Here is a 25480-nt window from a genome sequence, read left to right as displayed (position 1 = left end):
GTTGTGTGTTCAGAGATGCTCTTCTGCAGACATCGGTTGTAACGAGTGCTTATTTGACTGTCTACTCTATCTATCTATCCAAAAGTACAAGGGGTGACTGACAGCTGAATAGACCAATGAACGGAACCTGTGAATAATGAAAGCAGATATGGGAGAGCAGAGCGAGAGAGAGACAACACAAACAGAGCACAAATAACACAAATATGTAACAAGTTACTGTTGCCTTTCTATCAGCTGGAACCAGTCTGGCCATTCTCCTCTGACCTCTGGCATCAACAAGGCATTTGCACCCACAGAACTGCTGCTCACTGGTTATTTTCTCTTTTCTGGACCATTCTCTGTAAACCCTAGAGATGGTTGTGCGTGAAAATCCCAGTAGATCAGCAGTTTCTGAAATATTTAGAACAGCCTGTCTCTCACCAACAACCATGCCACGTTCAAAGTCACTTAAATCACCTTTCTTCCCCATTCTGGTGCTCGGTTTGAGCTGCAGCAGATCGTCTTGACCATGTCTACATGTCTAAATGCGTTGTTGCTGCCATGTGATTAGCTGATTAGAAATTTGCATTAACAAGCAGTTGAACAGGTGTACCTAATAAAGTGGCCAGTGAGTGTATAACAATAGTTTTATAATATAATATTTCTATTTTAGGAAGGTGTTTTATTCACATTTCTGCAGTTTGTGTTTCGGTTGATTTTATCATTAGTTGTATATGAAATATCAGTTGTTGTAGTTCTTTTTTTGATGTTTCCCATCATCAGTCTTGTAGTTTTGTCAGATATGTGCTGTAGTTCAGTTTCACCAAGCTCTCGGCCTGACTTCTGCATTATAATTTCAAAAACGCATCGAGTCAAACGCGAGTCTCGACCTGAGATATTCAGTTTTTCCAGCAGACTCTTGAAGCGCAGGACCTCATCTCTCAGGTTAAAAACAGCAGCTCAACTGTTGACTCAAATGCTCTGCTCTTTCACACTCGTTCTGTTTTCTTTTAAATGATTTCAAAGCATGTCAGAAAGTGATGGAGATCAAAGAGAAGGAGCTGTTTTAAACCCAGACTCTCAGGACCCTCAGTGTGACTGGAATAAAACCAGACGTTTATCTGCAGATTCGTAAAGTAATGCTTGAGAAAGGAGAGCTGCTAGTCGTATATCGTTAAGCAAGGTTTTTAAGCTTTCATGTGCTGATTCTATTTTGATAAGTGTGGCATATTCCTCAGTCCTGATCTGTTGTTGGTCCTGAAACCAGATCCTTGTCAAAGTTGATCAAAGACACAGAGTAATGCTCAACACAATCTGAATCTTTCAAAGAAACACACGTCTGTATGAGTCAGTCAAGCAGCTCTATGCATCTTTTTTCCTTTTCCTTTACCCTTTTCCCCTTTCCCTTTCCCTTTCCTTTACTTTCGTTTCCCTTTTCTCTTTTCCCTTTCCCTTTTTTCATTTCCCTTTCCTTTCCTTTCCTTTCCTTTCCCCCCCTTTCCTTTCCCATTTTTTCCCTTTCCTCTTTTTCACATTTCCCTTTTTTCCCTTCCCCCCCCCTTTCCTTTCCTTTCCCATTTTTTCCCTTTCCTCTTTCACATTTCCCTTTTTTCCCTTTCCCCCCCTTTCCTTTCCTTTCCCATTTTTTTCCCTTCCTCTTTCACATTTCCCTTTTTCCCTTTCCTTTCTTCCTTTCATTTCATTTCCCCTTTTTCCTTTTCTTTCCTTTCATTTCATTTCCTTTACTTTACTTCCCCTTTTTTCCTTTTCCCTTTTTCCCTTTCCTTTCCCTTTTTTTTCCTTTCCTTTCATTTTCCCTTTTTCCCTTTCCTTTCATTTCCCTTTTTCCCTTTCCTTTCTATTCCTTTCCCCTTTTTTCCCTTTCCCCCTTTTCACATTTCCCTTTTCTTCCCTTTTCCCTTTCCTTTCCTTTCCTTTCCTTTCCTTTCCTTCCTTTCCTTTCCTTTCCTTTCCTTTCCCTTTCCTTTCCTTTCCTTTCCCTTCCCCTTTCTTTTCTTTCTCTCCTTTTTCTTTCTCTTTTCTTTCCCTTTCTTTCCTTTGCTTTCCTTTCCCCTCTCTCCCTTTTCTCATTTCCTTTTCTTTTCTTTTTCTTTTTTCTTTTCTTTTCAACCTTTCATTTTCTTTTTCATTTCCTTTTTTCCTTTTTCGTCCCTGTTTCCTTTTTTCTTTTTCTATTTCCTTTAATTTTTCTTTTCTTTTGCCTTTTTCTTTCCCCTTTCTTTTTTCATTTCTTTTCTCTTTCATTTCTTTTTTTTTGTTTTTCTTTTCTTTTCCCTTTCCTTTACTTTCTTTTTTCCTTTCCCCTTTTTCTTTCTTTCTTTCTTTCTTTCTTTCTTTCTTTCTTTTTCTTTCTTTCTTTCTTTCTTTCTTTCTTTCTTTCTTTCTTTCTTTCTTTCTTTCTTTCTTTCTTTCTTTCTTTCTTTCTTTCTTTCTTTCTTTCTTTCTTTCTTTCTTTCTTTCCTTTTCCCTTTCATTTACTTTCCTTTTCCTTTCCCTTTCTTTTTTCAATCTTTCCTTCATTTCTTTTCTTTTTTCTTTTCTTTTCAGCCTTTCATTTTCTTTCTCTTCTTCTTTCCTTTTTGTTTTTCCCTTTTTTCATTTCCTTTTTCCTTTTTTTCTTTTTCCTTTTAACCTTTTCCTTCCCTTTTCCTTTTCTTTTTTCCTATCCTTTCCTATGCCCTTTCGTTTCCTTTTTTATTTGATCTTTTTTTTTGACCCTTAATTATGCAAGCTTAATATAACCTAATATAAAGGAAATGGATGAGTTATAAAAAAAATTCACCCCCCTCACAGTTGTCATGAAGGATAATATTAGCTATAAGACCCAAAATTGTTCTTTGTACCAGGCTGTAAACACCTTTTTTTCTGTTGTAAAGTTGGCCATTCTAACTGTGGGCTCAATTGAAGTTTGCTCCAGATGGAGCCAGGACTAGCGGAATTTCGATGAAAGGCAGTTTTAGTTTCTTCCGTATTGGCTTCCCGAGGGAGAGCGGGGGGTTGCCACTTGATTTATACTCACTGTTTTATTTATTACTAAGTAATAAGTAATGAGATATACTTTATCTAATTTGAATATGTGTATCAATACTGAGTTTCTGCATTTTACAGACATTATATTTGATGTTCTGGTAGACAATTAAGGATGTTGGTTTAGATCAACTTTCTCAATTTTATAGATGAACTTGTGTGTTTAGGATGATAGAAGTGTGTATGTGCGTGTGTTTCTCATTGATAAATCAGTTTCTGATGATCATTACAGACTCCTGACACCTTCACACACTTTCTGAATCACAACACGGTTAACAAAGTCCCTTAAACTGTTTTTTTTTTGTCCCAACTAAATCACTTACCCTTTCTTTTATTACTTGTTTAATGTACTTCATAGTATTTGTTGATCATTGATAATACTAATAGATCAATTTTGGTTCTTTCCAGGGTGCTGCGCTGAAATACGTCCCGACAATCGTCAATGATCTCAAACTGGTCTTTGACCCAAAGGAGCTCAGGTGAGTGTTGCCTAATAATGTGGCATTTTCAGATGTTGTTTAATAATTAAAGTATGGTTTTATTGAATGTAAAGGTTTGTATTAGATGTTTAGACAGTCAGAAGTAAATCAGCATTGAGTTTGGGATGAGTGAGGTTTATTCTGCAGGATTCATGTGTCTGTTTCTTCACGAAATGAGCAACAAATTGAAATAAAAGCCGATTAAAGAGCTCAATCTCACACTAAAGCCACTGCTGTGAAATAATCCAGAAATGTAGGTGTAATCTTACTGCACACTTGTAATGGCTTTATTTTAGAATCACCTAGGGGTGTTATGGATGTATGGATTGATTAATTGGTTATGTCCTGCTTGGCTTATTTTTATTATTTATTTATTTTTTTTTACAATTTATCATTATATATTGTATTATTACATGTTAACTTATTTTGTTTTGAATGTAAAATGAGTTTATTAAATTTATAGACATTTTATTTTATTTTATTTTATTTTATTTTATTTTATAATGCACATGTCTGCTTCCATTAGGGATGGCTGATATATATTGTTAAAGTATTAAATTAAATACAATTTTTATTTATTTTAATTAATTAATTAATTAATTTTATTTTATAATGCACACATCTGCTACCATTAGAGGTGGCTGATATATGGTCTTAAACAATTTAATTTAATTTAATAATGCACGTCTGCTGCCGTTAAGGATGGCTGATGTGTATATATAGTGTTAAACTATAAATAAAATAAAATAAAATTAAATTAATTAATTTAAATCTGCTTCCATTAGCGATGGCTGATATAGGGTCTTAAACTATTTAATTTAATATTTAATTTTTTTTATTTTATTTTATTTTGCACGTCTGCTTCCATTAGGGATGGCTGATATATATAGTGTTAAATTAAATTACATTTAATTTAATTTAATTTATTTTTATATTGCACGTCTGCTTCTATTAGGGAGGGCTGATCTATAGTATTAAACTATTTTATTTAATTTTTAATTTATTTAATAAAATTTTAATTTAATTTAATTTAATTTAATTTTAAGACATTCAAATTTAATTTAATTTGATTTTATACTGCACGTGTGCTTCCATTAGGGAGGGCTGATATATGGTATTAAACTATTTTATTTTTTATTTATTTAATTTTATTTCATTTAATTTTATTTTATTTTATGACATTTAAATTTAATTTAATTTGATTTTATACTGCACGTCTGCTTCCATTAGGGAGGGCTGATATATGGTCTTAAACTATTTTATTTTATTTTATTTTATTTGATTACATTTATGTAACCTCACTCATGTCTTTCTGAAGCAATCCTGTTTTTCATCCTGTCTCTCTTATCCAATCTGTTATCCTCGTGTGCGCTCTCTCTCACACAAACACGCACACACATATGCGCACAAAGACACACACACAAACAAATGTAATTGGCATCCTCATCCCATCTGTCTCCTCATCCTTACATCATCCTGTCTGTCACTCTTTAATTCAAGCTGCTCATCCGCGCAGTCTCTCTCTCTCTCTCGTCTGTCTGTCTGTCTGTCTGTCTGTCTCTAAGTAAGTCTCAGAAGCTCAAAATGAAATTGGGTCTGAGGTTTCTGAACTCAGTGTTGATCAGATGATCATTAGCATCTCTTCAGCTGCTGGTGGTCTTCTGCTGGTCTGTCATTCTGGTGAGCGCGTGGCTTTCCTGCAACACACTTTAGATTCAGCACACACACATCAGTGGAGAGCGATGCAGTATCGGTCACTCGCCGGTCATTTCAGCAGCTCTGGTTGAAGGCTGCAGACCTGAATGACTTTATAATACACAGGCCATAATGTGTCCATTAGGGATGCCTGATATATGGACTCAAAGTACTTTTTTAAAATATGTATTTTATTATATTATATCTGTTACTGTATTTAAAATAATTAAAGATTTAAAGATTTTTTTTATTTTAAGTACCAAAACCTTCCCTTCTGCCTCAAAATGACTTTTCTTCACTTCTGCTCGCATGGAATGGCTTTAGGGGAGGACTTTCTGTCCTTTAGGGCGGGGCTATTGATACTTTAGTGCAGGGCTATATGTCCTTTAGTGTGGAGCTAACGGTGCTTTGGGGCAGGGCTTTTTGTCCTTTAGGGTGGGGCTTTTTGTCCTTTAGGGCAGAGCTATTAGTCCTTTATGGTGGGGCCATCAGTCCTCTAGGGCAGGGCTTTCTGTCCTTTAAGGCGGGTTTATCGGTATTATGGGCAGGGCTATCTGTCTTTCAGAGGCGGGACTGTTTGTCCATTAGGGCGGGGGCTATTGGTCCCTTTGGGCTGGGGCTATCGGTCCCTTTGGGCTAGAGCTATCGGTCCCTTTGGGCTGGAGCTACGGTTCCTTTGGGTGGGGGCTATCGGTCCCTTTGGGTTGGCCTATCAGTCCCTTTGGGCGGGGGCTATCGGTCCCTTTGGGCCGGGGCTATCGGTCCCTTTGGAATGGAGCTATCGGTCCCTTTGGACTGGGGCTATCGGTCCCTTTGGACTGGGGCTATCGGTCCCTTTGGACTGGGGCTATCGGTCCCTTTGGACTGGGGCTATCGGCCCCTTTGGACTGGGGCTATCGGCCCCTTTGGACTGGGGCTATCGGTCCCTTTGGGTGGGAGCTATCGGTCCCTTTGGGTGGGAGCTATCGGTCCCTTTGGGTGGGAGCTATCAATCCCTTTTGAGCGGGGCTATCGGTCCCTTTAGGCTGGGGCTATCGACCCCTTTGGACTGGGGCTATCGGCCCCTTTGGACTGGGGCTATCGGTCCCTTTGGGTGGGAGCTATCGGTCCCTTTGGGTGGGAGCTATCAATCCCTTTTGAGCGGGGCTATCGGTCCCTTTAGGCTGGGGCTATCGACCCCTTTGGACTGGGGCTATCGGTCCCTTTGGGCGGGAGCTATCAATCCCTTTGGGCGGGGCTATCGGTCCCTTTGGGCGGCGCTATCGGTCCCTGCTATCGGTCCCTTTGGGTGGGGCTACTGGTCCCTTTGGGCCGGGCTACTGGTCCCTTTGGGCTGGGGCCATCGGGTCACTTTGGGCGTGTTCATCGGGTCCCTTTGGGCATGTTCATGGGTCACATTTGTGGAGCTATTGGTACTTTAGGATGGGGTTATCTGACTTTGATGGCGTGTTTATCTGTACTTTAGGGTGAGGTTCATCTGTACTTTAGGATGAGGCTATCTGTCTTAAGGCGGGGCTATTGATACTTTAGGGTGGGGCTACCTTCCTTTAGGAAGGAGCTATTAGTTTTTTTTAGGGTGGGGCTATCTGTCCTTTAGGGCTGGGCTATCTGTTCTTTAGAGTTTGGCTATCTGTCTTTTAGTGCAGGTTCACTGACTAGATGTACGTCATGATATGGGGAAAAAATGGCAATCATAACCTTTATTTCCTGCCGAATTTAATTCAATCTACCTACAGTAGTAACAACTACAGTAAACCTGTGGTGTGTGTGTGTTCTTTAAGAGAATTTACGGATTGCTGATCTGAGTTTATCAGAAACTGGCTGAAGGTCAGTGTAATGCTGATGTATTATAATCTATGGAGTTTAATGGTGTGTTTAACAGCAGGTTTTCCTCAGATGTGCTGGATGAACGTGAGCATGGGGGGATCAGTGTGTGTCCAGACTGAAGTGGCCTCTCGCTGAAGTCTTGTCCCACTGTGCAAAGCTTTGTTTCCTTCTGGTCTTTTCATCCTTTGTTGTTTAATCCCGGAGCTGCTTTCTTCCTCAGTGTTGGAGAGTTTGATGGGGTTAAGAGGATTTCAGCTCCTGTGGTTCTCTTCAGTCTCCTGTGGTTTGCGGCAACACGTCCAGCACTGCCAGACACTCACACTGGCCTTTCTGTGTGCGTTTCCCTTTTCCTCATCCAAATTGATTACACTTTCCCTCTCCATCTTCCCCTTTCCTGTTCCATTAAAAGTTTTCCCATTTTATTATACGTTTCCTCTTTTCCTCACTGATTTTCCTTTATTTCCCCCTATTTTGTCTTTTCTTAATTTTTTCATTTTCCATTGTATCCGATGTTCATCTCTTCCCCAAGTATTTGTCTTTTTCATTTCATTATTAATTTCTTAGACACTGATTACCTTTACTCTTAAATTACTCTTGCCTTTCCATGTCATTTTTGCATTGTTTTATTAGTTTATTTCTGATGTTTCTTTTTCCTGCATTTTATTCATAATCTTCTTGACTTCTTGTTTGTTTTGCCTTTTTTTTATTAGATTTAATTTGTGTTTTCTGGTGAACTTACCCTTTTTAACCAGCCACAGCCATATCACCCTGCAAACAGGACTGAGTCTGGTCAGTACCTAGATGAAGGACCACATAGGAAAACTAGGTAGCTGTTGGAAGTGGTGTTAGTGAGGCCAGCAGGGGGCACTCAACCTGTGGTTTGTGTGCGTCCTAATGCCCCAGTATAATGAAGGGGATGACTCTATATGTCTTTCAGATGAGATGTTAAACCGAGCTCCTGACTCTCTGTGGTCATCAAAAATCCCATGGCACTTCTCATAAAGAGTAGGGGTGTAACCTAGGGATGTCACGATACTGGAATTCGGTACCAATCAATACTAAAATTTCCCACTAACATTTGAGTGCTGTTGTTCCTAAACAGCGCAGATTGGCCATTGTGTTCATGTGCTCAACAGAAATGACTGTGATTGGCCATGAATGTCATCAGTTCACTGAACTCCCCGCTGTTTACTGAGTGTAATCACGGATACAGGGACACTGAAGTGTTTTAAGTCACGTTTTTTAAATTTTAGGATCGATTGGTACAGAATTCCAGTGTCATGACAACCCTAGTCTAAGCCCTGGGGCCTGGCCAAATTCCCTCCATCAGCCCTTATCCATCGTGTTCTCCCAATCATCCCCATCCACTGAATTGGCTCTATCACTGTCTCTCCACTCACACCTATAGGCAAAGAACCATGTTTGTAAACATTCAGGATGCACTCACAGGGAGGTTGCAGAAAAAACCGTGAGCGCTAACATTTACTACGAGGGAATGACATCTGATGTGGTACAGAGTTTGTTGTTGTATTAGAAATAAGTTATATTGATTACATATTATATATATTATTTACATAATGCTTTCAGCGTATTAGAACAGCTTGTCACCCAGTGATAAGCACAGTTATTTGGCAAAATAAATGTTAAAGTGAGCGGCGTTCGTCTGACAGGTCCATTTGCGATAGCAACCTCCCAATGGATATTGGATAAGACAAAACGGCCAAGCATCCAACCCGAAATATACAACTATCTCATTGAAATTCAAGTGTTTTTACAAGAAAGAAGTTAAAGGTCTACAAGTCTTTGGATGCCAACAATTTTGTTCTGTGTGGTCGTGTGGTCAAGAAATAATGATCCATGATTACCAGATTCAAAACTATGTAGTGCTAAAAACCGAGATTCTGCCTAGCCAAAACAAGGAAAGAAGACAGAGATATACAAGGCCTGGGTCATTATCAACAAGCAAAACCGCATCGGTGCCAATAGCCTAGTGGTTAAGTGCGTCGATATGTAGCACCATGGTGCTCACGGGGACCCGAGTTCGATTCCTGGCTCGAGGTCCTTTGCCGACGCTTCCCCTCTCTCTGCTCCCAATACTTTCTTGTCTGCAACCTCTACTGTCCTTTCCAATTAAAGGTGAAACCCCCCTAAAAAAAACTGCATTCTGACAGTGAACTGCACCTGTACAACAGGGTATGTGAACTTACATGCTTACATTTCATTCTGAGCATTCAGTCTCCGCAGTTTAATTCACCATATTTAACTGTTTTTGCTGAAATCATTGCCGCAATCAAAAGTGAGTAACGTGTATGATTCAGCATATTCAATTCACCTTTATTTGTATAGCGCTTATACAATGTAGATTGTGTCAAAGCAGCTTCACATAAAAGGTCATAGTAAATAGGAACAGTGTAGTTCAGTTTGTAGTGTTTAAGTTCAGTTCAGTTGAGCTCAGTTCAGTGTGGTTTAATAATCACTACTGAGAGTCCAAACACTGAAGAGCAAATCCAACGATGCGCAGCTCTACAGATCCTGAACCATGGAAGCCAGTGGCGACAGCGGAGAGGAAAAAAAAAACTTCACTAATGGCAGAAGTGAAGAAAAAAAAAAACCTTGAGAGAAACCAGACTCAGTTGGGCTCGACCATTTTAATTTCTCGCTGGCCAAACGTCTTGTGCAGAGCTGCAGTCTCAGTGGCGGAGGCTGGAAGCTGGCCTCAGCGAAGACTCGTCTGTCTCTGGAGCTTCACAGGAATCAGTCTCATGTTCTCCACTCTTCCATGACCATCACAGTAGCTGCTCAGGATTCGGCCAGGTCCAGGATATAAAAAACCTTGGGAGCATAGCGTGAACTTACCTGATATTAAATAAGAACTGCAGAGTCCAGCATTTATAATTAGGTCCTCACTCCATTCAGCTCCCTTTTAGCCAAAGACATCTGCGGTTGGCATTAAAAGCAGTGCGGTGTACGGTAAAAGTTTCTATTTTTGGACTTTCGAATTTGACATCCTACTGCACAACACGACATGTTTGCTATTGCAACTGGTCTCTTTTTGCAACCGGGAACCCGTGTGATGTCATATGTGACGTAGGTGATTGTGAAGCGCTTTGTGTGGATGACATTGTGATAAATGCACTATATATTTATACACATTACATTAGATGTTTCCTTTTACTGTCTCACTTTCATCTTGTCCTGAAATTTTCCACCTTCACTTTCCACTTCCTGTTCCATTTTGTTTAATTTTTTGCCGTTTATTTATCTTATCCAGATCCTCTTTCCCTTCTCTTCATTGCTTTTCACTTTATTTGTGCCTTTCCACATTAACATTGATTGTCTTTTATTTGATTCTTGTATGTTCTGTCTTTGAGCAGTGTAATACACACAGACACTGTCATTAGGAAGTGACTGTCTGTTGATTCTCCCAGAAAGCATAAAGACAGACGGTGACATCATCAGAACATCTGTGTGTGTGTGTGTGTGTGTTTGAGTCTCTGAAGGTCTGCTTCTGTAGATCTGCTTGAGGATGTTAGTTTAGCGCTGTCCTCCAAACAGCAGGACAGAAAAGTGACTGGAGACGTGGTTAGCACACACTGCGTGTTAGCGTTGCTGTGTTTGCCGACAGTTCATTGTCACAGAAGTGTGTTTGCTCAGTGGAGAGGTCGCACACAACACGGAAACACAGAAACACACACACACACACACACACACACACACACACACACACACACACACACTGAATGAGGCTGTTTCTGGACTCTGTCATCGTCTGCCAAACGGAGCTCATCCTGCTGCCTTTTCTTACACTGAAAAACCTGCTGCTCTCCTGCTGTGCCCAGTTTGTGTGTGTGTGTGTGTGTGTTTTTTTCTGTGAATAGGTGTGTGTTTCTTTCTTTGTTTTTTGTGTGTGTGTTTTTTTTTTCTGTGCGTGAGTGTTTGTTTTTGTTTGTTTGTGTGTGTGTGTGTGCGTGCGTGTGTGCGTGTGAACATGTGAATGTGTTCATGCATGTGTTTGTGTTCTGTGCGCATGCATTTTAGTAAGTGTGTGTCTTTGCATTTGTGCGTGGGAGTGTCCATTTCTGTGTGTGAGTTTCTTTGTGTGTGTGAGTGTATTCAGATGCGTCTTAGTACGTGTGCGTGAGTGAGTGTCTGTATGTTTGTGTGCATGGAAGTGTCCATCTGATTGTGTGGGTTTTCTTTTGTGTGTGTATGTGCACATGAGAATGTGTGCACACGCATGTTAGTGTGTTTGTGTGTGGGAGGGTTTCTTTGTTTGTGTGTGTGTGCATGCATGCATGCGTGTGTGTTCGTGTGTGTGTGTTCCTTCTGTGTGTGAGTGTATGCACATGAGTGTTAATGCGTGTGTGTGAGTGAATGAAAAGAAAAGCAAGCTTCATTTCTGCATATACAGTTGAAGTCAGAATTATTAGCTCCCCTGTTTATTTTTTTTCCCCATTTTCTGTTTAATGGAGAGAAGATTTATTTTCAACACATTTCTAAACATAATAGTTTTAATAACTCATTTCTAATAACTCTTTATTTTATCTTTGCCATGATGACAGTAAATAATATTAGACTAGATATTTTTCAAGACACTTCTATACAGCTTAAAGTGACATTTAAAGGTTAACTAGGTTAATTAGGTTAACTAGGCAGGTCAGGGTAATTAGGCAAGTTATTGTATAACCATGGTTTGTTCTGTAGACAGTCAAAAAATATAGCTTAAAGAGGCTGATTATATTGACGTTAAAATGGTTAATAAAAAATTAAAAACTGCTTTTATTCTAGCCAAAATAAAAACAGAAGAAAAAATATCATCAGACACACTGGCTGCGTCCAAAACCGCCTACTACTCAGTAGGTACTGCATTTGAATTTAAACGTACTTTCTCTGTTGTTAGAAAAGTATGTTCTATACAGTATGAATGGAATTCAGACGTACTACATCCGCTATTTTGTCATGGTCACGTGACCTACCTGCATCAGTTGCGTCGCTTTACTCCCATTCATGAATTCTCTCGTGGGGCATCATGGGATAGCGCAGTGTGCATGGGATGCACACTTCAGAATCTCGCAAGAAGTAGTAAGTCATCCGGGTACTTCTGGCATACTGATTTTCGAATTCTATGAATTGGGACATACTACTCGGCTCACATACTGATTGTAGCGTACTGTATAGTAGGGGGAAGTATGCGGTTTCGGACGCAGCCACTGTAAAAATTTCCTTGCTCTGTTAAACATAATTTGGGAAATATTTAAAAAAGAAAAAAAAATTCAAAGGGGTTGAATATAATTCTGGCTTTAACTGTACATCCTGATATAAACTCAGTTTCGTTTGTTTTCTTTTTCTGAAACAACACAATTATTGAGTTTGTTTTTTGCAATAACTTAATTGTTTTATGTTCAATTCACTTAAATTTGCAAAAACGAACAAGCTAACTTGATTCTTTCATGTTGGCCCAATGCAAATTGATTGTAGGCAGCATTTTTAGTGTATGAGCATGTTATAACATCTAGTGCTGCATTAATACATGTGATGGGACTTGATTTAGTGTTAAACAGAAGAGTTTTTCAAACATATTCCTGTGATGAGATGCTTTCTTAGTGAAAAGCTTAGGTGCGGGCTCCAGACAGTCGTAATCAGGGGTCACCTCAGTGGAATGAACCGCCAACTTATCCAGCAGATGTTTTACGCAGCGGATGCCCTTCCAGCTGCAACCCATCATTGGGAATCACAGATTCACTCTCATACACACACATGCACCACGGACAATTTAGCTCACCCAATTCACCTGTAGTCCATTTCTTTTGACGGAGCACCTGGAGGAAACCTGCACCAACACGGGGAGAACATACAAACTCCACACAGTTATATAGACATGAATAGACAAGTAGTGTGCAAGGTAAAATATTTACCATAATGCACATTCGAAATACAGTATGTATTCATAGTTTGACTGTTGATGAATGATTGATGTAGGCAGCATTGTAGTTTAGTTAAATTGCAATACAAACTGTATTTTACCCCCATGTAAATAAAGGCCTGCTGTGTCATCGAGGTGTTATAGTGAAGCGGTTGTGCAGCTGACTGACCCTCTGTCTCTCTCTGTGTTTCTCCAGTAAACTCTTCAGTGAGTTTATCCTCAAAGTGCCTCTGGGGAGACTGGTGAAGCAGAAGCTCAACTGCATGATCGACATCGTCCACAGCGACCTGTTTACTCAGCATGGTATGTACAGTAATACAAACACTAACGCACATAGACACAAACACGCGCACACACGATCTCTCTCTTTGTGACAATGCCACTGCTCTAAGTATGTTTTAAACAGATGGAATACAGTGTTTACACATCTATTACATTACACATGCATGAAAATAAATAAAGTTGAGAAATGGCAATATTTTATTTATTATTAATATTATTATTTTTTATTTAATTAAATGTCTTTTTATTTGCTTATGTTATGTTGCTTATTTTTTATTTGATATTTTATATATTATTTATTTTATTAAAGGTTTTAATTAGTTCTTTTTTATTCATTTATTTCTTTATTTTATATAAGTTTAATTTTTATTTTTATTTCATTTTTAAATTTAAATAAATGTTATAATTAAGTTTTTTTTGTATTTTATATATTTTTATTATACATTATTTTTAATTAAATATTTTTTAAAAATTACATTTAATTTTCTATTGCTTAGTTTAATTCAATTTAATAAAAATGTTTATTTTATTAAATGTTTTAAAGTTTATTATTTTATTTTATTTTATACATTATTTTATATTTTTTTAAATAAATGTTATTGTTTTATTTTGTTTAATTTTTCATTTATTAAATTACATTTTATTGTTTTTATTTTAATAAATTTTTATTTGTATTTTTATTGTATTTTATAATTTAATTACATGTTTTAATTAAGTTTTTATATTTTATATATTTTTATTTTATACTTATTTTTAAATATTTTAATACATTTTACTTTTATATTTTGTTTAATTTTTTATTTATATTTTATTTATTATCTATTTATTTTATATTATTTTTATTTTTATTGTTTTTATTTTCATTTTTCAATTAAATGTTTTAATATTTTTTTATTTTATATTATATATTTTTATTTTATACTTTTTATTTATGTTTTAAATGTGTTTTAATAAATTTTATATTTTGTAAAATTTTTCATTTAATAAATTAAATTATATTTTGTTAATTTATTTTAATTTGTATTTTATAATTTAATGTTTTAATTGTTTTGTTATATTTTACATATTTTATTTTATACATTGTTTTATTTGTATTTTAAGTTTTTATTAAATATTTAAAATTTTAAAATATATATTTTGTTTAATTAAATTTTTTATAAAAAATTTTATTTTTTATTTTTTATTTTTTAATTTAATTAAATGTTTTAATTAAGTTTTTTATTTTATATATTAAAAAAATGTAATACATATTTGAATAAATTGTATACTTATTTTATTTTTGCCTGAATGCAGTATGAGGTACTGAATGCAGTGTGTATTGTATTGCATGGAGCATTTGAGAGATTGAGCGTGTGTGTGTGTGTTCGAACAGTAACATATGGCAGCTCTGCGGGTGGATTGTAAGCAGATCTCAGTCATTCAGCAGTAATTATCTGTTTGTGTCTCCTCTTCTGACTTTATTAAATCACTCGTCACTTGTTCATGTGCTTCAGCCTCTTACTCATAAAGAACAACGTAAATCTCTCAATAATAAATGACAGCAATTGCTGAATTGCTTCGAATCCATGTACGTGTGTGTGTCTGCATTATACTGTATGTGTGTGTTTGTGGTTCGTTGCACAGTTTGTCAGCTTGGATTTATTCTCAATCGAGCTTCAGCAGATGCAAACTTCACAAGCCTGTTGACTCACACAAATGACGTCTTTGCAGAGGATTTCACGTTTGGTTTCCATCTAATGAGCATTTTTCTCAAGTTAATTTCTCGATTCTGTTTGACAGCGTGTTAAAATGCAGTTTTAATGGGTGTTTTGTAAGGCATGACTGTCGCTGATGCTCTTTTTTGGCATTGAGGATCTGAACAGAGGTCAAACATCAGCCTTATTTTCCTCAGAAAAGGTCAGAGTTAGACTTCGTTTCACACGTCAATATGAAATCCCCATTTAGCCGTTCACTAGCTAGGTTTCCATCCAAAGATGCAAATTAGATTTGTGCACAAAACTGGAATATTGCATAAAGCATTTGTGAATAAAGCAGCGTTTCCATCCAATGAGTCAGAGAACAAATTCATCACTTCCTGATAAACTGGAGCAAATATCAGACAGAAAATGATTAGGAGAAGCCACTGTGGGACTTTTTTCTTCTCTAATAAGTCAGTTGCATGACAGAAGATGAAACACAATGTGGTGGCTTTTTGGAGGCGGGAGAATTTAGATGCTCAAGACACTTCTGGAGGTAATATGAATACAATAATAATTAGGGCTGCACGATTCTGGCTTAAATGAGAATCACAATTTTTTATTATTTTTTGCTTAAAGTCAAGATCAGGATTTTCTCACCATTCTGTAAATGTATAATACAAGTTAATATGAGTAGGCTATTATTATTATTATTGTTAATTCTTAAACATGATAAAAACAACAATAGTAATTTTAGGCCTGTGTGTAGCTCTACTGATGGTTAAAATGCTACATTTTGTATTGGCTTGGAATGGTGGACTTGAATAGACTTTAAATTATGTCCTGGTCATTAACGCACTGTAAAGTGATGACCACTGGTGTAAAGGAACAAATTACAAATACTCAAACTACTGTAAATGAATAGTTTTTCTCAGGAATTGTAATTGTAAATTCATTTTAAAAACAGTGTACTTTTACTTTCCCTTGAGTACATTTTCAGTGCTGTATCTGTACTTTTACTCCTAAACTTTCCCTCATCCTGCAGTCACTACTTAATTTTTTTCCTGTCTATAGGGATTAGATTAATCAGTCCTGTGATTCCTGTCCAATCAAATCACACATACTGTAGAAGGGAAATAGCATCATAATGAACTACCTCAAGACATGGAGATTTATAATTGCAGCAAACTGTTTAAAGGCATTAAAAGTGTCCAAGAAGATGTCCGAAATCTTTACACGATTGACCCAGAGACCGTTTAGATGCATGTCATTGTTGAGAAGATGACGGATGTTTACTGTATGATGACCAAAAAGGCTTTAAACACCCAGCAGGAGCAAGACGTCAACATGACGTCAGATTGACATTGTACCCCTACATCATGGGGATGTTGCATTTTGTTTTGAAATAAAAATCATGTTGACGTCATGTCCAACTGTCAACCTAAAATCAATGAAATATCAATGTCTAATGATGTAACCGCTTGACGTTGTGTGGACGTTACCACTATGACGTCTATCAGACGTTGGATTTTGGTTGCCATACCTGATGAATAATAGTCAGTATTTGACATCAGTATGACGTTGGATTAAGATGTTGGCTCAATGTTGAATTTTGGTCAGTCTCTAACACAACCTAAAATTTGATGTCGTTATTAGACGTTAACGTAACAGTGTCTTTGGACGCTGGCTAGACGTTGAATTTTGGTCACCTGACGTCACGACTTAAATCTAACCTAATATTAACATCTTATGACGTTGTGTGCCTGCTGGGCAATAACTAAATGCACTACAGAATGTTACGTTTGCACACACATCCACAAATTACATGTAAACGCATCAGCTTTCTACAGCGTAATACTCACTACTCTTGAGTACTTTTGAAAGGTCGACTTTTTACTCATACTTTGAGTAATATTTACAACAGATACTTTTACTCTACTCGCACTACATTTTTAGGCAAGTAATGGTACTTTTATTTGAGTGATTTTTCAGTACTCTTTCCAAACTTCCTTCTCCCAAACTTGAAAATATAATTGGCTCAATCGTAAAGATGCTGGATTAAGATTAGGTAGGGGGTCGAATCGATTAATCGGTTCTAATTCTCGTGCAGGCCTTATCATCATCATCATCATCATCATCATCATCATCATCATAATAATAATAATAACAATAATAATAATACTGAACCACTGTGATGACAGACTTTAGCTGAGGCATTTTAGAATGGCTGAAACAACATTCAGATGTTTTACAATGTGCTGGAAACACTTGAGGCTGCCCAAAAATTCGTCCCAGCGTCCAATCATAATTTTTTTATCATGTGATGTATTAAAACAACATGGCAGGATGTTTTTTTGATTCGGTAAAAGGCACAAATTTGTTTATTGTAAAAAAGAACACAGAATTTAACATGAAATTACACTTATTTATTTATTTATTTTACATTTTCACATATTTACCCCCCTCCCAAAGCATCCAAATTCAGTTAAACAATTAAATATGTTGTTATACATGGACTAAGGCAAATTAAACAATGTCAAACTGTATTCCTCGTACAAAAATACACATGTACACATATTAATCAATTCATCAGTAAAGTGAGAGGTCATTGCTTGTGTTATTGTATGGTTTTGTTCTAAAAACTGTATAAACAGATCCCAAATTGTATGGTACTCATTTAATTTGAGTTTTTATACTAGTATATTTACTAATATACTAGTAAATTGATTTTTATACTAGTAATTGATCAATCTTTTCAGTGTAATGTGTCAAATCTTTCCGCCAGTGGTCAATGGATGGACTTTATATATTCGTCCAATAAAGTGCTATCAAATGTCTTGCAATAACAAGACACATGCCAATCATTTTAGTTTGATAATCTGATAATGACAAACTTACAGGACAATTTGGCTTTTCTTTTAAGAGGAATTTATATGTGCATATCCAAAATGCCAAACTAGCTTCTGACCTATTTTTATTATGAAGTCTTTATCCATTTATTCTTACTTTAATTTACACATTCCTGTATTATTGTTAGCATTTATGCATGCACTTTCCTTATCCATCAATGTATTTATTTATTCATGCTGTAATTTGTGTGTTTGTGCATTTATTGATGCTTTTAGAATGTTCTTGTGCATTTATTTATTTATTTCATGCATTAAAATAATATCATCTGTGTATTATTTTAAATTCCTGCTAGGTTTATGTTATATACAGTCATATTATAGATATATGATCACAATAAACAAGTTCTATACAGCTTAAAGTGACATTTAAAGGCTTAACTAGGTTAATTAGGTTAACTAGCCAGGTTAGAGTAATTAGGCAAGTTATTGTATAATGATGGTTTGTTCTGTAGACAGTTGAAAAATTAGCTTGAAGGGACTACTCAAATAATTGAGAATAAATAAAAAAATCCAACTAAGAAACAAAAATGTATATGTTACCTCTCTCACGCGCGCACACACACAGGAGTAAGAGGGCTGTTTTCTGCTGTGTGATGTGAATAGCGCCAGTGTTCATCTGAAAGGCTGAAAATGAATTTCTTCACTCTTTACACTCTCTCTGACCTTCTCGGTGTGAGTTAACAGGAGTGTGAAAACTGCATCTCCTCAGTCTTGTTCTTTTGCATTTTGTGAAGGTAATGTGGGAAAGCCGTGCTCTTCTGAAAGCGATATATCACTGTGTGCTGACCTGCACAACCCTGAGCTGAAGTAAAGCAGATCACTGATCCGCTTTTTACTGCCTTCATAGAGGCTTTTGCTTCTCCTTGTGACTTGTTGGGTTGTATATTTGTTTATTCATACATTAGTTTTGTTATCTAATCTATCTATCTATCTATCTATCTATCTATCTATCTATCTATCTATCTATCTATCTATCTATCTATCTATCTATCTATCTATCTATCTATCTATCTATCTATCTATCTATCTATCTATCTATCTATCTATCTATCTATCTATCTATCTATCTATCTATCTATCTATCTATCGTTCTATCTATCTATCGTTCTATCTATCTATCGTTCTATCTATCTATCGTTCTATCTGTCGCTCGTTCTATCTGTCGCTCGTTCTATCATTCTATCGTTCTATCGTTCTATCATTCCATCCATCCATCCATCCATCCATCCATCCATCCATCGATCGTTCTATCTATCTATCTATCTATCTATCTATCTTTCTATCTATCTATCTATCTATCGTTCTATCTATCTATCGTTCTATCTATCTATCTATCTGTCTGTCTGTCTGTCTGTCTGTCTGTCTGTCTGTCTGTCTGTCTGTCTGTCTGTCTGTCTGTCTATCTATCTATCTATCGTTCTATCTATCGTTCTATCTATCATTCTATCTGTCGCTCGTTCTATCATTCTATCCATCCACCCATCCATCTATCTATCTATCTATCTATCTATCTATCTATCTATCTATCTATCTATCTATCTATCTATCTATCTATCTATCTATCTATCTATCTATCTATCTATCTATCCATCAGTCTATCGTTCTATCTATCGTTCTATTATTCTATCTATCGTTTGTTCTATATATCGTTCGATCTGCCGATCGTTCGATCATACTATCCATCCATCTATCTATCTATCGTTCTATCATTTTATCGTTCCATCTATCGTTCCATCCATCCGTCCGTCCATCCATCCATCCATCCATAGTTCTATCCATCCATCCATCTATCCGTCCGTCCGTCGTTCCATCCATCTATTTATCTATCGTTCTATCGTTTTATCATTCCATCTATCGTTCTATCTGTCCCTCCGTCCATCCATCCATCCTTCCATCATTCTGGCTATCGTTCTTTTCTTCTATGTATCGGTCTATCTGTGTATCTATCTATCTATCTTTTTGTTTATGCACTCTTAAATATGCTGGGTTGTTGTAACTAAATATTGGGTCAAATATGGACAAACACAATTATTGGGTAAAGTGTCATTTAAATTTGAATACAAACATTAAACCATTCAAAAGTAACAATAAGGTTTTAAAGCCCAAATTTGGGTTTGTCCATAAATGACCCTATGTTGGGTTACAACAACCCAGCATTTTATGAAGTGTATGTGTGTTTATTTGATATTTATCTCATCTTTTATCTGACATTTCTTTAGCCTATTTATATTTGTCTGTTGTTTGTGTACATATATGTAAATTATAATATCTTATTTCATTCATTCATTCATCCTTGCATGCGTTTATCAACTGATTTATTCATGAATTTGTGTGTCAGTAGTATGATGCAATTATTATTATTATTTTTTTTATATGAATAAATGTTTTATTTGGATTGAATGGAATATTGATTATTTATTAGTAAATTCTTATGTATTTTTGGTTTTTTATATATATCAGTTATAATATAGTTATAGTTTAACAGATATAACATACATACATGTTATATGTATTATTTTATTTATTATTCTTTAATATTGCGCAACAATTAGGGCACAATTTAATGTAAAATCCCTAATGCCACAATATTAAACTGCCATTTTCCAGAGCAAGGCCTCATTTTAAAAATAGAGTTTGCATCAGACAAACCACAGTGTGTTTAAGAATAAAGGCCATCTGAGGCCAAGTCTTGTGTGTTTTTAATCATCTTTAAGATATCTGCATTTACTTATTTGTAAAAAAACAACAACATTTTTATCTGGATTTGTGTTTGCTGGTAATTAAACTCATGACCTTGAGCTTTTCAGTGTTGTTTGCTAGTGCTAGTGGGATTTAAAACATCTAGATAACATAAACTGTTTTACAGATGGCTTCTTGTTCTTGGAAATCTCCTAAATTTCCAGCTAGTGTGTTGTGTGAAATGTTTCAGTGGTGTGCTGATGTCTGGTGCTGTGGGCTTTTTCTGGTTTTGCCTGGTATAGTGGCGTCTGAGAGTTCACGGGCAGGTCAGTCGTTTAATGCATAATGTTATTGTGTAAAAGGATGGTGTGGATTTATTTGCTGTGCTTGAAAGTGGCCTGAACAGCAGCGTGATGAATGAGCTTTCAGGAAGGCCAGCAGGAGTTCTGGGTGTGTTTGCTCCAGTAATGAGTCCTCATTGAAGGAAAACAGATTCACATTGATTCAGCTTTCTCTCTCTCTCACACACACATATAATCAGATTCCCGCCTCTCATGCTGATTGACAGATTCTATGCCACACCCACTAATTATTTTGCTGGTTAACTGGAGGGTGCATGTGTGTTTAATTGATGTTTTTTGAATGCCAGTGTGCAGTTTAGGTGAAAAGTGTGTGCTTTTGTGAGAAATTTAGAAAGAATGGAGAGATTTTGAGGTATTTTGAGGCATTTCTTAAATTATTATAAGAAATTGTTTCCAAGTTACCACCTTGGCAATGCATTTTTGAGCTGTTAATAAATATAGTGTTTTTTCTGATTAGTTAATATTTTATTTTAATTAAAATATATTGTATTTATTTATTTAAAAATGTTTTATTTGATTTATTTTGTTTATTTTATTTAAATTACTCATAGTATTACTAATTAAAAAAAAAGTTTTCCAATAATTAATACACGAAGAGTTAGATGCTAAAACCTCCAAATGCCGTTCAAAATGTTCCTCTAAAATGAGAATTTTTCATCAAGCTCCTTTGTGTATCTTCAGTAATATCACCCTTATGGCAAAGAATAAGTTCTTTTCCTGGTCTTTAAAGTAAAATAGTTAATTTTTGATAGAAATTTAAGACGACACTTGGAGGTTTTTGCATCTGAACTCTTCACATTTTATTTTAATTAATATTAAAATATTGTTGTATTAATTTTAAAAGATTTCTTTTATTTTTAATGTTTATTCATCCATTCATTTTCTTTTTGGCTTAGTCCCTTAATTAGTCACGAGTCGCCATAGCGGAATGAACCGCCAACTTATCCAGCATATGTTTTATGCAGCGGATGCCCTTCCAGCTGCAACCCAACACTGGGAAACACCCATACAATCTCATTCACACACATACACTATGGACAATTTTAGCTTACCCACTTCACCTATACCACGTCTTTTGACTTGTGTGGGAAACCGGAGCATCCGGAGGAAACCCACACCAACACGGGGAGAACTTCCATGTCCAAACAGAAGTGCCAACTGAGGCTCGAACCAGTGACCTTCTTGCTGTGAGGCGACAACACTACCTACTGCGCCACCGTGTCGCCCTTTTTAATGTTTTTTAAAATTTATTTAAAAAATATTTTAGAATTTAATACTTTGTTTTAATTATTTATTTTGTTTTATAATAAAATTTATTTAATTGTTTTGTTTTTTTATTTTAGTTTTTATTTTATCTCATTTAAAGTGTTTGATATTGTTTGCATATATTATATTAGAGATACATGTATGTATGTACAGTTGAAGTCAGAATTATTAGCCCTTTTTAAAAAAAAATATTTCCTTAATATTTAACAGAGCAAGGAAAGTTTCACAGTATGTCTGATAATATTTTTTCTTCTGGAGAAAGTCTTATTTTTTTTAATAAAAATAAATCTGTTATTAGAGATGAGTTATTAAAACTGTTATGTTTAGAAACATGTTGACTAAATCTTCTCTCCGTTAAACAGAAATTAGGGAAAAAATAAACAGAGGGGCTAATAATTCTGACTAACGGTATGGGATGGGATGTTGTAATATTCTTATTTTATTATGATTATTGACATGCTTTAGTAGGTTAATCACCTTGAAAATGGAGAAACTTTAATATATTCTACTTGTAATTGGAACTCAAAGCTTTTTCCATTTAAAAAGTGAATTCATTGACTCATAACTCTGTGTGTGTGTGTGTGTGTGTGTGTGTGTGTGTGTGTGTGTGTGTGTGTGTGTGTGTGTGTGTGTGTGTGTGTGTGTGTGTGTGTGTGTGTGTGTGTAGACTGCAGAGAGATCCTGTTGCCTCTGATGACGGATCAGCTCAAACTTCATCTGGAGAATCATGAAGAGCTGGAATCCTGCTGTCAGCTGCTCAGCGACATACTGGAGGTGCTTTACAGGAAAGATGTGGTAAGAAACACACACACACACTTGTATATATGGTAATTGAACCAAAATTTAAACCAAACAACAGCATTCAAATGACAAAGCTGCACAACCTTAATGTTTTAACTACAGTTAAAGTGAAAGCAGAGTATATACACAAAAATGCACTTAACTGATCAAAATTAAAATGTCAATAATAATCATAAAAGTTAAAATAGCCAATTCACAAATGACAATCTTTAACTAAAAAAAAATATATATTAAAATCTAATTTCAGAACATAAAAAGCCCTCAAATTTTATCTGATATATTTTATACGTGAATGTGTAACTATTAAAGCATCTTCATTATACTACAATAGCATACAAACATACTTTAGCTGCCTTAGAATGCAATAGAATGTTTATCAGCCATTGAGAATCGAGCATTCAAGAGCCTCATAGCATAAACAAACATAATAAGCGAAACAAAATCCATTAAGAATGAGTTTTACTAGTAGTAGCATAACAATACACACTAATGGCCCGTTTCCACTGAGTGGTACGGTACGGTTCGGTTTCGTACGCTTTTATGGCCGTTTCCACTGTCAAAAAGCGTACCGTACCGTACCACTTTTTCGGCACCCTTTCGAAAGGGTACCAAACACGAGAAAGGGTACCAAAAGGCGGAGCCACACGCGCAGCTGAACGCTATTGGTTTACAGAGATACGTCATTCACTTACGCAACAAGCCAGAATGAAAACAAAAAAACCCGCCATGTTTGAAAAACACAGCGAGAGATTAAAGCGGAATTATAAATACATATAATAACGAGCCATGGTCGATCTGGGCTCAAACAAACCTTGTCGTCATCTTGATGAACAGCCACAAAGCCAAGAAGAAGAGCAGATTTACCCTGTGCCCCGTAGTTTTTTACGAACCAGTCTGAGGCGCGAGCGGTTTAGCTTTCTTGCTAGCGCTCGCGCGCGTCTAACATTATATCTGAAATAACAAACTTCTTGAGCTGATGATAATAACCTGCGCTTGATTATTGATGTGCTTTTGAAACCCGATCCTGTCAGACACTGACAATCAAAAGAGTGAAGCGTGAAGAAACAAAAGAGAAGCCGGAAAAAAAGGAGCACATTATTTTTCAGCAAACAAACAAAATGCCATGATTAACTAACTTATTGTCTTCACATTTTGGACTAATATGAACTGGGAATGACGGAATTACTCTCTAACAGAGGCTACATGTGCTGCTGAAGCTTACATACACAGATGAGAGGTTTTCACTGACTGTGGGCTATAATTTGTGTTGTTTTGAACCTAAATACCGACGAAATGTCTGTTGTGTGTGTTCTTCTGTAGTTGGGAACATATCGGAGACTGTAAGGGGCTGTATGTGTTTATATATGTTCATTTATTTAGTTATTTAATATAATTACAGACGTTACAGTAGGCTGTTTCGCACTGTCATTGATCTGCAGTTATAATCAACTCATGTTCATAGAAAAGTTAGTAATAAACATTTCTACACAAGTGTTTATGTGTATGAAGCATCTGTTTTGTGAGAAGTGCTTCTCATATGATATGTAAGTGACCTGTACAGCTTTACTGTAGACATTTCCTCGAGCGAGAATGACGTCGATTGAAACTTTCTGTCATATACCACGCCCACCAAAAGGGTACCCTTGTTAGTGGAAACGCAAGCCTGATAAAGGTGACCCGTACCAAACCGAACCGTACTGTACCAGTCAGTGGAAACGAGCCATAAATGAACACTTTGTGTGAGGAATAGAACAAAACTGAAGACATTCAATCTTTTGGTCTTTTAACTTCATCTTCCATGAGGGAACCATTGATTAACTTGGTTGGTTACATTGGTTTTAATAAACACATATATGAGGAAAACTAACACATTATTCAAAGATACATCTGCCTTAATTGTAACACTTCAAGTGATTGTCTTTCATTCATATGCATTCATTCCAGAGATCTTTTGTCTCTACGAAAGTGTGCATTCAACAGGATGTCCCACATGACCCAGGAGTCATGAAAAAGAGTCTCCTGAGGCAGTTGGTTAGGCTTCCTGTTGATAACTAAATTTGGTAAAGGGTCCCCAGAAGAAGTATTGGTGAAAATAGTCAAATCAATTGGCTCTGTTATTGTGATGGTACTGTGTAGGCCCTCAAGCCAGTGTTAAATGACTGAGACCAGTCAGACAATAGCCGCGTTTCCACTATCGCGCCTAAATCGAGCGAGCCAGGGCGAGCCAAGGCCAGTCGCGTTTCCACTATCACTTCCGGGGCGTAATCGGGTCAAACGGGGCTTCCTTGGGGCCAGCGTCCGGCCTTTTTCGGCCCGCCGAATACCTTGGGCCAAGGAGGGCCAACTGGGGCTTCGGGGCGGGGTTACGTACAAAGGCGGAGTTTTCCTGTCAGGTAAAGAGGAGACGTCGTTCTCGTCGCTCGGCTGCTCTTTTGCGCCTTGCAGCCAAAATCTGTGTTCGAAGTAAATGCCGCCGAACTCGAATGTCCTTATCCAGGGATCGCTGTCTGGCTTTACACCAACAGACCACAAACAGTAAAAAAGCAATCCCTTC

The 25480-nt window shown here is 36.5% G+C and overlaps 1 protein-coding gene across 2 annotated transcripts in view; it reads left to right on the top strand.

Moving 5' to 3' along the window:
• dock1 (dedicator of cytokinesis 1) overlaps positions 1-25480 on the top strand; it is a 927369-nt gene that overhangs the window by 533084 nt on the left and 368805 nt on the right. For both annotated transcript variants that reach the window (XM_056470102.1, XM_056470100.1), the window contains exons 24-26: positions 3436-3506; positions 13148-13254; positions 22793-22920. In XM_056470102.1, coding sequence (XP_056326077.1) covers positions 3436-3506; positions 13148-13254; positions 22793-22920 — 306 coding nt within the window. The remainder of the gene's footprint in view (positions 1-3435; positions 3507-13147; positions 13255-22792; positions 22921-25480) is intronic.

Source organism: Danio aesculapii, chromosome 12, assembly GCF_903798145.1.
Source record: "Danio aesculapii chromosome 12, fDanAes4.1, whole genome shotgun sequence".
In the NCBI taxonomy this organism is placed as follows: domain Eukaryota; kingdom Metazoa; phylum Chordata; class Actinopteri; order Cypriniformes; family Danionidae; genus Danio; species Danio aesculapii.
This window is presented reverse-complemented; position numbering and strand designations above follow the sequence as displayed.